The following is a 14,818-nucleotide window of genomic DNA, read 5'->3' on the forward strand; positions in this document are numbered from 1 at the left end:
GCGTCGGCTCCGGCACCTTCCCGGCCAGGGTTGGAGGAGCTGAGCTGGGATCGTTTTAAGGGGAAGCCAAAGGCTCCTTTGCCTCAGCAGCGGGATTTGCCTCTCCGAGCCCTGGAGCGCTTCGCTGGAGCTGTTTGTGGGGCCGGGAGCATGGGACCACTGTTATCGCCCGCAGCCGAGCACGTGGCGTCCAGCAGCTCCTGCCTGGCGCTGGCGAGAGTCTGCCGGCACAGCTCGTCTCTGCCCGCACAGCTCGTCTCTGCCTGGCCGGGAGCTGAGGACAAGGAGGTGGTGACCCGCTCCCACGGGCACGGCCAGAAGGACCGTCAGCCCCCCCGCTGTGGTGGCACTGGCATGGCTGCGGTGGGCAGGACAACGCCAAACCTGAGCTCTCCTGCGGTCCCCAGTGCCGCCGTCCGTGCAGTCACGTCCCCGACCGCCATCGCTTTAGGTACCGCAGCACTGGCTTCTGCACAGCCCTCTGCTTCCCTCCTGCTGCCGCGTCCTCGAGATGCTCGGAGCCATCGCCACCACACAGCGACTCCTGCAGCGTCCGATCCGCTCGCCCTTCCCAGCTTCCAGCTCCTCCACGACTCCGGGACCCACTACCTGCTCCCGGACCACATCCCCGCCAGGATCACCCCCATCCCTGGTGCACCAGGGGATCAGCAATACACCGTCACCTTGCCGCTGTGTCTGTCCTTGCTGACAGCTCCCGTACGGATCCGTGAGGTCTCGGAGCAACGCAGGAGCGACGAAGCAAACTGCGACCGTCTGATCTTGATGAACAACAGCTCATTACCCGCCGACACTGTTCTGTACGTAACCCACTGGTCCCATCATCTCCTCCCCTCCGCGCTTCGCATCCCGCTGCCAGGAGCCGGGCAGGACCGAGAAGGTACATGACGAGTGTCGAGCAGGGACCCGGGTGCCATCACGGGGTCCGGGGGCTCCCGGCTGCAGCGGGAGCCTGAGCGAGCCGGGAGGACGCTGTACTTGGCACGGCCACTCTCCAGCCCCGTAGCCGCACGCTGGGGATGGCCCCGGCCCCCCCCGGCTCCCCCAAAGCTTTGCTTCCCTCTTATTTCCCCCCCCATTTTAAACCAAAGAAACAACCAGTCTCACGGAAACCTCACCCTTGGCCCGCGTCCCACCCAGCACCCCGTCGCCCCCAGTGGGGCTGGCACCGCGCCGAGGCACCCCGGGGCGGCTCGAGGGGCTCCCGGCTTAGGCAGGGCTGCTCCCACCAGAGCTGGCACCCCCCTGCAACGCGCCGTCCCCGCGGCCGAGCCCGTCTTTCTCCCCAAAATGAGCGATGTAGAAGAGGGAAGGGTCCTTCAGAGCTGGCCCCTGGCACGATGGGGACCCCATGTGTGTCCCCAACTCTGTCCCAGCACCGGGGCAGAGCTGCCCCTCTGCCGGCGCCTGCCCCTGCCTGTCTCATAATGAGAATTTTAATGTCCCTGGGTTCAAATTGTTCCCACGAGCCTTCCCCCCACCCGACATCTCTCTCACCCCGTCCTGGCCAGGGGAGACGCCGCAGCACGGCCGGGCTCTGCAATAAGGGCACCCAGAAACGCCACCGTACCCCAAAACACGGCCCTGACCCCCCCTCTCCCCCCGCTCGCCGCCACCTCCCAGGTGACTGTCGGTGCCCGGCCGCGGGCCACGGCTCTTCGACCTCTGTTTGCCACGGAGTCTGTGTCGCTTGTACCCACATCGCTTGTGCTAAGGCCAAGGCAAACCGCACACCGGAACCCCGCCGCTGAGCCCCGCGCCGCATTAGTGCCATTTCATACAGTAAAACCACGTTATATTCTCAGCCGCGTCCGACTCCATGATGGGGAGAGACGCGTGGGGCTCCTAGGAGGGACGCCCTAGGTCGGATGCGTTGGGGGGGGGGTGGTCCTAGGAGCACAGCGGAGCGGGGAAGCCAAGCCAGAAATCGCGCACGGCCTGGGTTTCTTAGCTAAAGGTGACCCGCAGCGATTTATTTATCGTAGAAAAAATAGAAAAATTCTCGCCCAGTGTTCACGACATTAAAAAAACCCCGCACCCAGAGCACAGGCGCCTCCTCGGGCAGGGCAGGGGGTGCCCCCCCGGGGTGCTCAGCGCCTGCCCTGGATGTCGGGCGGCCGGAGGTGCCGCTCGCCCTCGGCCAGGAAGATGCGCATGGCCCGGTGCAGCATGTGGACGCCCAGGCGCCGGCGCCGTGACGCCGGCCAGCTCGCTGCCACGCCATAGCAGTTCCCCTTCCTCTGGTTGGTGACGGTCTGCAGCCCTGCGGGGACGGGGTCAGCACCCAAAACCCCCCAGGGACGGGCTCAGCACCCCCAGCCCCAGCCCCCAGCCCCCCACCAGCACCCACAGCCCCCCAGGGATGTGATCAGCACCCAAAATCCCAGCCCCCTGCTTCCCACCAGCACCCACAGCCCTGCGGGGACGGCGTCAGCACCCCCAGCCCCAGCCCCCAGCCCCCCACCAGCACCCACAGCCCCTCAGGGATGTGATCAGCACCCAAAATCCCAGCCCCCTGCTCCCCATCAGCACCCACAGCCCTGCGGGGATGGATGGGGTCAGCACCCAAAGGCCTCCAGGGACGGAGTCAGCACCCAAAACCCCAACTCCCTGCTCCCCATCAGCACCCACGGCCCCCCAAGGATGGGGTCTGCACCCACAGCCTCAGCCCCCTGCTCCCCATCAGCACCCACAGCCCCCCAGGGACGGGGTCTGCACCCAAAACCCCAGCCCCCTGCTTCCCACCAGCACCCCCAGGCCCCCAGGGATGGGGTCAGCACCCAAAATCCCAGCCCCCTGCTCCCCATCAGCACCCCCAGCCCCCCAAGGACGGGGTCAGCACCCAAAATCCCAGCCCCCTGCTCCCCATCAGCACCCCCAGCCCCCCAGGGACAGGGTCAGCACCCACAACCCCAATCCCCCAGCAGCACCCACAGCCCTGCGGGGACAGGGTCACCACCCCCAGCCCCCGCCCCCTGCACCCCACCAGCCCCCCCAGCCCCCCAGGGATGGAGGCAGCCCCACACCCCCCACTAGCACCCGTTCCCAGGCAGTTTTTCCCGCAGGAGATGGGGGTTTGGGGGACTGTGCCCAGACCCTGCACTGGCAACCAGGGACCCCAAAGTCCCCGTGTGCCGCAGGATGGGCTGCATCCCCCTGACTCCTGCATGGAGCGGGAGAGAGGGATGCAGGGAGTCGCAGTGGCGGCAGAACCGATGCCGGGAGCCGCGGCAGGGGCAGGGGGCCAGGGCAGCACTGTGTCCCCCCCGCCCCGAGCCCTGCTCACCCAGAGCCTCCAGCATGCAGCCCTCCCGCGTGTACGCCTCCGCCGGGACGGCGCTCTGGAAGCAGTGCACGGAGATGACACCCTGCCCGCTCGCCCAGATCTCCAGGATGCGTCGCACCTTGGGGCAGCCCTGCGGGACCGCGGGCACCGTCACCGCAGTCCCCAGCCCCCCGTGCCCATTACCACGGTCCCCAGCCCCCTGGAGCAGCCCCCCATGCCCATCACCATGGCCCTCAGGCCCCCATCCCCACGGCCCCCAGCTCCCTGGAGCAGCCCCCCATGCCCACCACCATGGCCCTCAGGCCCCCATCCCCACAGTCCCCAGCCCCCTGGAGCAGCCCCCCATGCCCATCACCATGGCCCCCAGGCCCCCATCGCCATCCCCACAGTCCCCAGCTCCCTGGAGCAGCCCCCCATGCCCACCACCATGGCCCCCAGGCCCCCATTCCCATCACCACCATCCCCAGCCCCCCATTGCAGCCCCCCATGCCCATCACCACGTCCCCCAGACCCCCGTGCCCATCACCATGGCCCCAAGCCCCCTGGAGCAGCCCCCCATGCCCATCACCATGGTCTCCAGCCCCCCATGCCCACCACCACGGCCCCCACCTCCCACTGCAGCCCCCCATGCCCATCACCATGGCCCACAGTCCCCTGGTGCAGACCCCCATGCCCATCACCATGGCCCCCGGCCCCCAGGCACATCACCACAGTCCCCAGGCCCCCGCTGCAGCCCCCCCATGCCCATCACCATGGCCCCTGGCCCCCATCCCCATGGTCCCCAGCCCTCAGTGCAGCCCCCCATGCCCATCACCATGGCCCCTGGCCCCCATCCCCATCCCCATGGTCCCCAGCCCTCAGTGCAGCCCCCCATGTCCATCACCATGGCCCCTGGCCCCGATCCCCATCCCCATGGTCCCCAGCCCCCCGGTGCAGCCCCCCACGCCCACCACCATGGCCCCCAGCCCCCCCAGCCCACCCCACCTTCTGTGTGCCGGCGCGCTGCTGGCTCAGAGCCTCGGCGAGGTGGCAGTATGGCCGGGCACGCGTCCCCTTGCCCACGTAGAAGATGGCTTCGACGAAGGTCCTGAAGCACTCGGCCGGGCTCAGGCGGTGGGAGCGCAGCGGCAGGTTCTGGGTGGTCCTGGGGGCGCAAACCCCCCCAGCTTTGGGGCTTGACGCCTCCTGGGGGGTCCCCGCTCGGACCCCTGCGGCACAGGGGACATATGGGGCAGCGGCGCAGCCCTACCTGGGGTCGAGGAGGAGGTAGTTGAAGCTGGACTTGAGCAGCCCCTCTCGCCAGTGCCGGCTGCGGTCGGGGCGGTCGAACTGCCGGGCCAGCGCCAGCTCGTCCTGGGCGCAGTCGGGGACGTGGCCGGTCCTCAGCGCCGCCACCAGCTCGGGGCTGTGACCTGGGGTGGCCGTGCCGGCATTGGGGAGCAGCGTCAGCCCCACGCTGGCACTGCAGGGACTGGCCACTGGGCCGGGGGTCCCCGAGACTCACCTGCTGGCCTCCCCCGGGGTCCCCCCAGCAGCTCCTCCAGCCGCCGCAGGTAGAGCCGCCTGGTGAGCTCCGTGACGGGCCCTGGGTTGTCCCCCAGCAACCGCAGCTGCCGCCGCAGACCTTCGTCTGAGAGGGGCCGCGGTGGCACCCCGCACGCTCGCCCGTCCTGGACCACAGCATCCTCCAGGCTGGTGGTGGCCGCAGTGCCGGGGCTGTGCCACCCGGTGGGTGCCTGTCCCCACTCCTCATCCTCGAGGTGCTCCCCGGAGCAGCGGGTGTTGCCGGCAGGCGAGAGCGGGACGGACGGGCTCCTCGGCTCCACCGCGGTGCTGCCCGGTGGCCACGGGGCAAGGAGGCGGCCAAAGCCCCCGTGGGGCAACCGGGGCTGGTGTGCCCCCAAGGTTGAGGGGTCCTGCCACCCAGAGCCACCCTCCAGCACCCTGGGCTTGGGGCTGTGTGTGGCATGGAGGGAGCCCTGAGCATCTGACGGGGAGTCTTGGGGGTGGCCGTGGTCCCCAGGGACCAGCAGGACTGTGGGGCTGGAGCCAGGGGAGCCCCGAGCATCTGATGGGGTGTCCTGGGGGCAACCACGGTCCCCAGGGACCAGCAGGACCATGGGGCTGGAGCCAGGAGAGCCCTGAGCATCTGATGGGGTGTCCTGGGGGTCACCGTGGTCCCCGGGGACTAGCAGGACCGTGGGGCTGGAGCTGGGGGAGCTGCTGGCCCCCGGGGGCAAGCTGGGCTGGCTGGGGGCTCGGGGGAGGATCTCGGTGTCATCCAAAGAGCCTGTCCCCTCTCCGTCCCTGCTGGACGCATCCCTGCGCCCTGGGGTGACGCAGTGCCCCGAGGTGGTGGCAGGGTCCCTGGGGACACCCCGGGGTGCTCTGAGCCTGGGGGGCCTCCGGGGCATCTCCAGCGACTCGTCAAAGAGGGAGGAGGAGGAGGAAGAGGAGGCGCCCAGCCGTGCCGCCGAGGCCTGGAGGCGGCTCTTGGTCCTGGGGGTGACGTGGCGGTGCATGGGGGGCTCCGTCCCCCGGGGGGTGACATCCCCGGCGGCGAGACCGGCCGGGCTGCGAGGGGCCTCTGCAGTGCGTGGGGGGGAGCCCCGCAGGCTGCACCCCCGCAGCTGGGCAAGCAGCTCCCCCACATCGCCCACGTCCGAGCCGCCCTCGCGGCGAGGGGCTGCCCTCGAGCCCCCCCCAAAATCCGCCTCCTGCACCCGCTCCGCGTTTGGGGGGCTGGCGGGGGGCAGCTCCCCGGTGGTAGCTGTGACTGAGGAGGGGGCTTCACCCGGCTCCGGCCCCCCGGCTGCCCTGGGCTGGGGGGAGCGGCGGTACCGAGCCCCCGGGGACCCCCCGGCCTCGCTGGGCTCCAGGGTCTCCACGGCGGTGACGAAGCGCTCGCTGTCCCCGCTGCTGTCCCCGAGGCTGCTGCGGTCACAGCCCCCAGCCCCCGCCTTGGGCACCACCATCCCCAGCTCAGGGGTGGCCGGGGGCGACACGGGTGGTCCTGGGGGGATACCAGGATGGCGCTGAGCCGCAGTGTGCGGGATGTCACCGTCCCCAGGGCTCTGACATGCCACGGAGCGGCCGCTCAGGCCAGCGTGGAGTCGGGGAGCCCTGGAAGATGCTCCGTGTCCCCCCGGGACCCTGCTGCAACACCGGGGCTGGGGGGAGCGCGGGGACCCACCGGCACCAAACTCCCGATGGGGCTTGGGGACAGCCCAGGGGGGACCCCCCGTCCCCCCCACCGCCGTCCCACTCCGGGGTCCCTCCCCGAGCTCGTCCCCGGCCGAGAGCAGTGTGCTGGAGGCCAGGGGCTGCGGGGGGAGGGATGAGCCCCTGGGGGGCCGCGGGGTGAGGGAGGGGATGAAGAGGGACGGGGGCTCCCCCGAACCGCAGCCACCCCCCAGCTCCAGTCCCTCCAGCAGGGACCTGCGGGTGCTGCTCAGGGGCCCGACTCCATCGCCGTCCTCGGGGAGCTCGAGGATGACGCTGCCATCGGTGCCATCCTCCGTCAGGAAGGACAGGGACCGCCTGGCCCCCCCCGGCTCTGGGGGCAGAGACCACAGTCGGGGGTCTGGCCCAAACCGAGGGGCTGGGTCAGCCCCCCTGACACCCGCCCCGGCCGAGGGGCGCCCTGGGGACCTCACCCTCCGCGGGGGGCCAGCCCCAGGCACGCTGCGAGTCCCGCGGGATCAGCTCCAGCGCCAGCTCCACGGCTCCTCTCCCATCCTGCAGGGAGGGGACGCTGCTGCCACCGCTGCCAGGGCCACCATGGGGTGACACGGCCCCCCCAGGGCCAGGCGGGCACCCGCTTCTCACCCACCCCCCCGATGACGAGGGTCCCAGCACAGGCAGCACCTCCAGGCTGCTGTCCCCGTCCCCACAGCTGTCCCCACTGACCTGCTCTCGGAGCACCGGGCCCCCCCCTTTCTTCAGCAGGAGCTCGAGGCGCCGGTGGCACCCCCAGGACGCGGTGACGTGCGGCGGTGGCGGCTCCCCGGTGGACCTGGAGCAGGGAGCGGGGCTTCACCCCCTGCCCCCCGCCCCCCCCCAGCTCAGCCAGCGGGTCAATGTCGTGGCCAGCAGGTCACGGCCACCCCCTCGGGGTCACACGAGTGCCACCAGCCCCGCAGCTGGGTGCTCCAGCACCGTGGGGGGGGACACACTGCATGCCACCGGCGGTTACCTGGCGTTGGGGTCCCCACGGCAGCGCAGCAGCAGCCCCCGGCAGCACCCACCGCCCGGGGGGGCCAGCCTGGGGGCACCCCCCTGCTCCAGCAGGGCCTGCAGCGCCCTATGGCATGGCCAGACACGGTCAGCACGGGGTGGGGGGCAGCCCACAGGACCCCCTCCCGGGTCAGAGCCGCACACTGGGGCACCCCCGTGCCATGTTTCCCCCCCCCTTGCAGTGCACCCACCACCACCCGCCCGGTCCGTGCAGGGCCCCCCCAGCGCCGTACATGCTGCACCCCCTCCCAGTTCCCCCCCAGTTCCCCCCCTCCCCAGCGCAATGGCCCCCCCCCGGGGCAGTGCGTACAGGGGTACCCCTAAGCATCCTGTCCCGTGCCCCCCCCCCAGTGCAATGTCCCAAAGCCCCATTGCAATGTGTCCCCAAGCCCTGGTGCAATGTGTGTGTCCCCCTGCCCCGGTCCAATATCCCCAAGCCCCGGTGTAATGTCCCCCCCCCCGGTCCAATGTGTCTGTCTGCGTCCCCCCCCCCGGTGCAATGTCCCCAAGCCCCGTTGCAATGTGTCCCCCCAACCAGTTGAATGCCGTCCCCCGCCGGTGCGATGTCCCCAGGCCCCTGTGCAATGTCCCCCCCTCCCGGTGCAATGTCCCCAAGCCCCGTTGCAATGTGTCCCCCCCCCCCGGTGCAATGTCCCCCCCGCCCCGTGCAATCTCCCCAAGCCCCGGTGCAATGTCCCCCGTCCCCTCCCGCCCCGGTGCGATGTCCCCAAGCCCCCATCCAGTGTGTCCCCCCCCCCCGGTGCAACGTCCCCAAGGCCGCGGTCCGTCCCCCCCCAGCAATGTCCCCAGGCACCGGTGCAATGTCCCCCGTCCCCCCGCCCCGGTGCAATGTCCCCAAGCCCCGGTCCCCACCCCCCGGTGCAATGTCCTCAAGCCCCGGTGCAATGTCCCCAAGCCCCAATCCAATGTGTGTCCCCCCCCCGGTGCAATGTGCCCCCCCCCCCCGGTGCAACGTCCCCAAGCCCCAATCCAATGTGTCCCCCCGGTGCAATGTGCTCCCCCCCCCCCCGGTGCAATGTCCCCAAGCCCCAATCCAATGTCCCCCCCCCGCGGTGGACTGTCCCTTACGGCTCGCGCCGCCCCGCGCCGCTCATGCCACCCCGCGCACGCGCACGGCGCCCCGCCCGTTCGAACCCCCCGCGCGCAGCCACGCCGCCGCTCATTGGCTGGCCGGGCGGCCAATAGGAGCCGGCCGAGGGGGGCAGCCGCGCCCGGGGCCACGCCCCCCGCCCCCCCTTTCGTCCCGCAGCGCCCCCTAGTGCCCGGCGCCGGCATCGACAGCGCTCCCAGTACGGGCACCAGCGCTCCCAGCGCCTCCCAGTAACAGCACCAGCGCTCCCAGTTCCGGCACCAGTGCTCCCACTAACAGCACCAGCGCTCCCAGTACTCCCAGTAACGGCCCCAGCGCTCCCAGTAACCACATCAGTGTTCCCAGTACGCCCGGTAACAGCCCCAGTACTCCCAGTAACGGCCCCAGCGCTCCCAGTAACGGCCCCAGCGCTCCCAGCGCCTCCCAGTAACGGCACCAGCGCTCCCAGTAACCGCATCAGTGTTCCCAGTACGCCCGGTAACAGCCCCAGTGCTCCCAGTAACGGCCCCAGCACTCCCAGCAACGGCCCCAGTGCTCCCAGCGCCTCCCGGTACCAACACCAGTGCTCCCAGTAACCTGCACCAGTGCTCCGAGCGCCTCCCCGTAACCTGCACCAGTCCCACCAGTGCCCTGCACCAGCCCCACACAGCACCTCCCAGTAACCTGGTACCAGTCCCACCAGTGCCTCCCAGTAACCCGCCCCAGCACTTCCCATCACCCTGCCCCACCGTTCATGGCGAGAGTCACCCACCCACCCCCAGCGTCCCCCCGCCAGCGCTGCTGAGCACAGGCACCCCCCCATCCCCATGGCCGGGGGGCGGGAGCACAGTGCTGGGGGGAGTGATGCCCCCCCCCTCCCCAAACCCCCCCGGTTTCCGATGGGCGCAGGAGCATCAGCACGACACGGCTCAGCAACACACCTCTCTTTCCCCCCCATCCCGGGTGACACCGGCCGCCCGCCGCAGCCCAGGGATGGCACCTTGTCCTCGCGTCCGCGTGACACCCCCCCCCCACGGCTCAGACGGTGGCTTCCACCTCGGGGGGCTCGTCGTCCCCCAGCAGCCCGTAGGCGGCGTGGGGCTGGAAGGGCCGCTGCAGCGGGTGCGCCAGCAGCTTGGCCATGCAGTTGTGCAGCTCCACGGCCGGCCCTGCCAGCGGCACCTCGTACTTGTAGTTGGTGCCTTTGGTGTCCAGGCTGCTGAAGAAGGCGTACATCTCCTGGGGGTGGGGTGGGGGGGGGGGAGACACACAAAAATGGGCAGCGTGGGCACGGGCTGACACAGCCCCCGCTCACACAGAATGGCCGGGGTGGGAAGGGACCTCTGGAGATCGTCTCCTCCAGAGCAGGGGGCACAGGAACACGTCCAGGCGGGGTTGGGATGTCTCCAGAGACGGAGACTCCCCCACCTCTCTGGGCAGCCTGTGCCAGGGCTCTGCCACCCTCACAGCAAAGAAGTTCCTCCTCGTCTTGAGATGGAACTTCCCATGGGCAAGTTTGTGCCCGTTACCCCTTGTCCTGTCCCCGGGCACCACTGAGAAGAGCCTGGCCCCATCCTCCTGACACCCCCCCTTTCAGTATTTATCAGCGTTGATAAGATCTAAAGATCTAAGACTAAAAAGCCCCAAATCCCTCAGCCTTTCCTCCTCAGAGAGGTGTTCCAGTGCCCTCAGCATCTTGGCAGCCCTTTGCTGTCCCCTCTCCAGCAGTTCCCTGTCCTTCTGGAACCGGGGAGCCCAGAACTGGACCCAGCGCTCCAGAGGGGGCCTCCCCAGGGCAGAGCAGAGGGGGAGGATGACCTCCCTCCACCTGCTGGCCACCCCCTTCTTGATGCCCCCCAGGATGCCATTGGCCTTCTCAGCCACATTGCTGGCTCATGGTCACCCTGTTGGCCACCAGGACTCCCAGTCACAGCTTGGGGGGGCCGCCCCATCCCTCATTTACCTTCCAGCTCGTCTCGTCATCCTTCTCCTCCACCCCGTTGTGGATATAAACCACGTCGAAGAAGAAGTAGGGACACTGCAGCATCTTCTGCAGGACAACAAGGCAGGAATGGCACCGGGATGGACCCGGAGCCACCGAGCTCACCTCAGCGGGGGCAGGACGGTGTGTTGGGGGCGGGGGGGACACCTACCTTCATGTGCTCCGACATGGAGAACTGGGGCTGGCAGCCCGGGCGGCCGAACACCAGGATGGTCCGGACCACGTAGGGGGGCGGGATGGTCTGCACGTTCTCCGTCACCGGCAGCTCGATCTTCTGCTGGCTGCGGAGCGAGGATGGAGGGGGCTCATGGACACCACACACACACCCCCCTGCCATCACCCCCGCGGGCAGGGTCCCTGCACCTCCGGGACCCCCCCGCTTCGCCTCGTTAAAACTTAACGACAGCTGGGTGCTGGGGGAGCAGCACCCACCCCGCGGCCGTTCGGGTTAAAGGCTCGCGGGGTTTTTACAGCAAAGCAGAAAATTCAGAGCCAGGGCGGGCACCCCGGCCCCCACCCCATCCCGCCCGTCCCCCCCCCATACTCACATCAGGTTGAAGAGTCCCTCCAGATCTGCAGCCCCAGGTAAGGACCGATCCCGGCACACAGACCCCCCCGCCCGCCCCCGGGGACGCCCCCCCACCCCAGACCGGCACCGGGGCACCCGGGCGGCTCCCGCGCAGGGGGGCGACCGCAGCGGGACGGAGCGGGGTGGGGAGAAAACCCCGATAAATGGGTGTTTGGTGGGTCCGGAGGGTCCAGCGTTAAACCCGGGGTTGGGGGGGGGGATTCAGGGTCCCAGCGCCGCCGTGTGCCGGGGATCCGGCGAGGCCGTGGGTCTGCTGCCATCTGCAGGCAACGGGCCTGGAGGGTCCCCGTTTATGCTCGAGGGACCCCGTTTGCACCCCCGAGGGACCCCGTTTGCACCCCCGAGGGGACCCTTGCGGGGTCCCGGCCCCCCCGTCCCAGCGGTGGGATACTGAATGACTTGCAGACGACGGTCTCCAGGTCGTAGAGGCAGCTGCAGACCTCGCGGGGGTCCGAGGTGAACCCTGAGAGCTGAGAGGAACCGGGGTGAGAGGGGGGCGTGGGGGGGGACACACACGGAGCCGTCCCCGTCCCCGCGGTCCCGGCTCACCCACGTGGCGTCGTTGTTCACCACCACCAGCGCGAACTCGTGGCACTTGTCGATCTTGTGCTTCGTCCTCACGAACATCTCGATCATCTTCTGGGAGATGTTCAGCGCGTTGGTCTTGGACCTGCCGCGGGGTGGGACGGAGCTCAGCGGCGACCGGCACGTCGTCGCCCCCCCACCCCAACCCCCGTCCCCACGATGGGCTGGGGACAGCAGAGCCGGGGTCGCCGGGGGTCCCAGCGCCAGCGCCCCGACACTCACCCGTTGAAGGACTCCAGTTTGGGCAGAGCCATCTCCTCCGCCAGGTCCAGGCAGATGATCTGCGGGGAGGGAGCCACGGCTGAGCCTCCCCCCGCCGCCAGCCCCTCACCCCGGCGTCGGGGCCGGGGGCCGCCCCCTCCCTGCAGACACTCACCACCTTCTCAGGGCAATTCACCCGCGGCGTCTTCACCTGGACCTCGGCGTGGGGCGCGGGGCCAGGCCAGGCGGTGCCGTCGGGGGCGGCCGTGGCTTGCGGGCTGTCGTCGGCGCTGGCCGCCTCGCCCTCGCCCTCGCTGCGGTTGCCCACGCTGGCCTGGGCGCTCAGAGCCCGGTCCTCGGCCCCCTCGGGGTTGGAACGGGTGCGGGGCCGCGGCTCCATCGCCTTCTCCTCCTCCTCCTCGGCGGCGCTGCCGGGCTCCGACGTGTCCATCACGCAGCCGCGCTCCATGGCGGCCCCGGCGGTGCTGGGGACCGAGGACGAGGGGGGGATGCGGGGTGTCAGCGCGGGTGCAGGCCTGCAACCCCCCCTGGACCCCCCTGCTCTGCGCACCCCCTGCTCACAGACCCCCTGGAGCCCCCCCTGCTCCATGCACCCCCTGCCCCGTTCAACCCCCATCCCCCCTGCACCCCCCCGGCTCATACACCCCCCCACCACAGGCACCCCCCTGCCCCCTGGACACCCCCCCCCCGACTCTGTGCACCCCCGGCTCGTGCACCCCTTGCCCTGTGCCCCCCCTGCCCCATGCATCCCTTGCTTATGTACCCCCAGAACCCCCCCCACGGCTCTGTGCACCCCCTGCCCCGTTCAACCCCCATCCCCTCTGGACCCCCCCCCCGCCCCATTCAACCCCCATCCCCTCCCCTCTGGACACCCCCCCCCCCCCCTGCTCACATACCCCCTGCCCCATGCACCCCCCCGGCTCCACACACCCCTTGCTCACGTACCCCCAGAAACACCCCCCCTCTCGCATACCCCCTGCCCCCCGGACACCCCCCCCCCCAACTCCGTGCACCCCCTGCTCATGTACCCCTTGCCCTATGCGCCCCCCGCCCCAGGCACCCCCCTGCCCCCTGGACCCCCCCCCCCCGGCTCCACACATCCTGCTGATGCACCCTCAGAACCTCCCCCTGCTCACGTACCCCCTGCCCCATGCACCCCCCTGCCTCCCGGACTCCCCCCCCGGCTCCCTGGACCCCTTGCTCATGTACCCCCAGAACCCGCCCCCCCGGCTCTGTGCACCCCCTGCTCCCGCACACCCCCCCCCCCCGCCATGCACCCCTGCTCCGTGCCCCCCCTGCTTACATCCCCCCTGCCCCTCGCCCCCCAAGTCCGTGCACCCCCTGCCCCCTGGACCCCCCCCTGCTCTGTGCACCCCTTGTTCCACGCACCCCCCCCACCCTATGCATCCCTGCTCCATGCCCCCCCTGCCCCCCGCCACCCCCACCCCGTGCACCCCCTGCCCCCTGGACCCCCCCGCTCTGTGCTCACGTACCCTCTGCCCCATGTACCCCCCCCCAGCTCTGTGCACCCCCTGTTCCACGCACGCCCCCCCCCCGCAACCTGTGCACCCCCTGCTCCCACACCCCCCCACCCCGTGCCCCCCTGCTCCGTGCCCCCCCCCGCTTACATCCCCCCTGCCCCATGTACCCCCCAGCTCTGTGCTCCCCCTGCCCCATACACCCCCCCACCCCGTGCACCCCAGCTCCGTGCCCCCCCCGCTTACATCCCCCCTCCCCCTCGCCACCCCCACCCCGTGCACCCCCCGCCCCACGCACCCCCCAGCTCTGCGCACCCCCTGCCCCACCACCCCCTGCCCCATGCGCCCCCCCCCAACCTGTGTACCCCCTGCCCCATGCACAGCCCCCCCATCCTGTGCACCCCCTGCCCCCCCACCCCCTTCCCCATACGCCCCCCCATCCTGTGCACCCCCTGCCCCCCCACCCCCTGCCCCATGCGCCCCCCCCCATCCTGTGCACCCCCTGCCCCCCCACCCCCCTGCTCACGCACCCCCCGCCCCACACCCCCCCTTGCTCACGCACCCCCTGCCCCCTGGACAGCCCCCCCCCGCCCCAGCTCCGTGCGCCCCCCCCCCCCCCCACGCCGAGCCCCGCTCACCCGCTCGCGGCCGCACGCGCCCCGCCCGGTCCCTCCCGGAAGCGGCGCGCGGCGCGGGGGCTGCTGGGATTTGTAGTTCCCCGCCGTCCGCGGGGGCTGGGGGGGCACCCCCGGCACCCCCCCCGAGCCCCAAACACACCCCTCCACCCCCCCCCCCCCGCATCCCCCTGTACCCCAAATACCCATCCACGCCCTGCGGCGCCCCAAATATCCATGCACACCCCCCCAGCACCCGTGCACCCCCCCCGCACCCCAAATATCCATACACCCCCCCCCTTGCACCCCAAATACCCATGCACGCCCTCCTGCTCCCGCGAACTTCCCCCTGCACCCCAAATATCCACGCACCCCCCCACCCAAAATACCCATATGCGCCTCCCCGCACCCATGAACCCCCCCCCGCACCCCAAATATCCATGCACACCCCCCTGCACGCGTGCACCCCTCCCTCACACCCCAAATATCGATGCACCCCCCCACCCTAAAATACCCATATACCCCCCCCTGCACCCATACGCCCCCCCTGCACCCCAAATATCCATGCATACCCTCCTGCACCCATGAACCCCCCCCGCACCCCAAATAACCATATACTTCCCCCCGCACCCATGAACCCCCCCACACACCCCAAATAACCACGTAACCCCCCTGCACCCAAAATACATATGCACACT

At 70.5% G+C, this 14,818-nt stretch overlaps 2 protein-coding genes across 4 annotated transcripts; both read right to left on the reverse strand.

Moving 5' to 3' along the window:
- Window positions 1–1,970: 1,970 nt before the first annotated feature.
- ANKLE1 (ankyrin repeat and LEM domain containing 1) lies at window positions 1,971–8,835 on the reverse strand. Of its 2 annotated transcripts, XM_063358059.1 has the most exons (9): window positions 8,630–8,831; window positions 7,500–7,607; window positions 7,214–7,319; window positions 6,961–7,042; window positions 4,809–6,860; window positions 4,554–4,716; window positions 4,289–4,448; window positions 3,305–3,434; window positions 1,971–2,281 (listed from the first exon to the last, which is right to left on the reverse strand). In XM_063358059.1, exons 1-9 carry the CDS (start codon window positions 8,722–8,724, stop codon window positions 2,109–2,111), a joined length of 3,069 nt encoding a protein of 1,022 aa, XP_063214129.1. In that variant the 5' UTR covers window positions 8,725–8,831; the 3' UTR covers window positions 1,971–2,108. The 2 variants fall into 2 exon arrangements, 1 of the variants encoding a protein (XP_063214129.1); XR_010073935.1 differs by lacking the exon at window positions 1,971–2,281 and having other exon boundaries at window positions 3,306–3,434; window positions 4,289–4,438; window positions 8,630–8,835.
- A 724-nt stretch (window positions 8,836–9,559) lies between these two features.
- On the reverse strand, window positions 9,560–14,273 carry BABAM1 (BRISC and BRCA1 A complex member 1). Of its 2 annotated transcripts, none has more exons than XM_063358064.1 (9): window positions 14,145–14,273; window positions 12,183–12,492; window positions 12,029–12,087; window positions 11,771–11,891; window positions 11,613–11,691; window positions 11,181–11,205; window positions 10,784–10,913; window positions 10,594–10,677; window positions 9,560–9,869 (listed from the first exon to the last, which is right to left on the reverse strand). In XM_063358064.1, exons 2-9 carry the CDS (start codon window positions 12,474–12,476, stop codon window positions 9,669–9,671), a joined length of 993 nt encoding a protein of 330 aa, XP_063214134.1. In that variant the 5' UTR covers window positions 12,477–12,492; window positions 14,145–14,273; the 3' UTR covers window positions 9,560–9,668. The 2 variants fall into 2 exon arrangements, with proteins under 2 accessions (XP_063214134.1, XP_063214132.1); XM_063358062.1 differs by having other exon boundaries at window positions 10,594–10,680.
- Window positions 14,274–14,818: the final 545 nt, after the last annotated feature.

Source organism: Chroicocephalus ridibundus, chromosome 22, assembly GCF_963924245.1.
Source record: "Chroicocephalus ridibundus chromosome 22, bChrRid1.1, whole genome shotgun sequence".
In the NCBI taxonomy this organism is placed as follows: Eukaryota; Metazoa; Chordata; class Aves; order Charadriiformes; family Laridae; genus Chroicocephalus; species Chroicocephalus ridibundus.

Excerpts from the sequence above, each read along its gene's own strand:
- ANKLE1 (XM_063358059.1), bottom strand. The coding sequence starts at position 8,724 with ATGAGCGGCGGCGTGGCTGCGCGCGGGGGGTTCGAACGGGCGGGGCGC. Across the intron at positions 6,861-6,960 it reads GGGCTGGCCCCCCGCGGAGG|AGCCGGGGGGGGCCAGGCGG; the intron begins GTGAGGTCCCCA and ends CTCTGCCCCCAG. Across the intron at positions 3,435-4,288 it reads AGCGCGCCGGCACACAGAAG|GGCTGCCCCAAGGTGCGACG; the intron begins GTGGGGTGGGCT and ends GCGGTCCCGCAG.
- BABAM1 (XM_063358062.1), bottom strand. The coding sequence starts at position 12,476 with ATGGAGCGCGGCTGCGTGATGGACACGTCGGAGCCCGGCAGCGCCGCC. Across the intron at positions 11,692-11,770 it reads TGAACAACGACGCCACGTGG|CTCTCAGGGTTCACCTCGGA; the intron begins GTGAGCCGGGAC and ends GGTTCCTCTCAG. Across the intron at positions 10,914-11,180 it reads GAGGGACTCTTCAACCTGAT|CCAGCAGAAGATCGAGCTGC; the intron begins GTGAGTATGGGG and ends CTCGCTCCGCAG.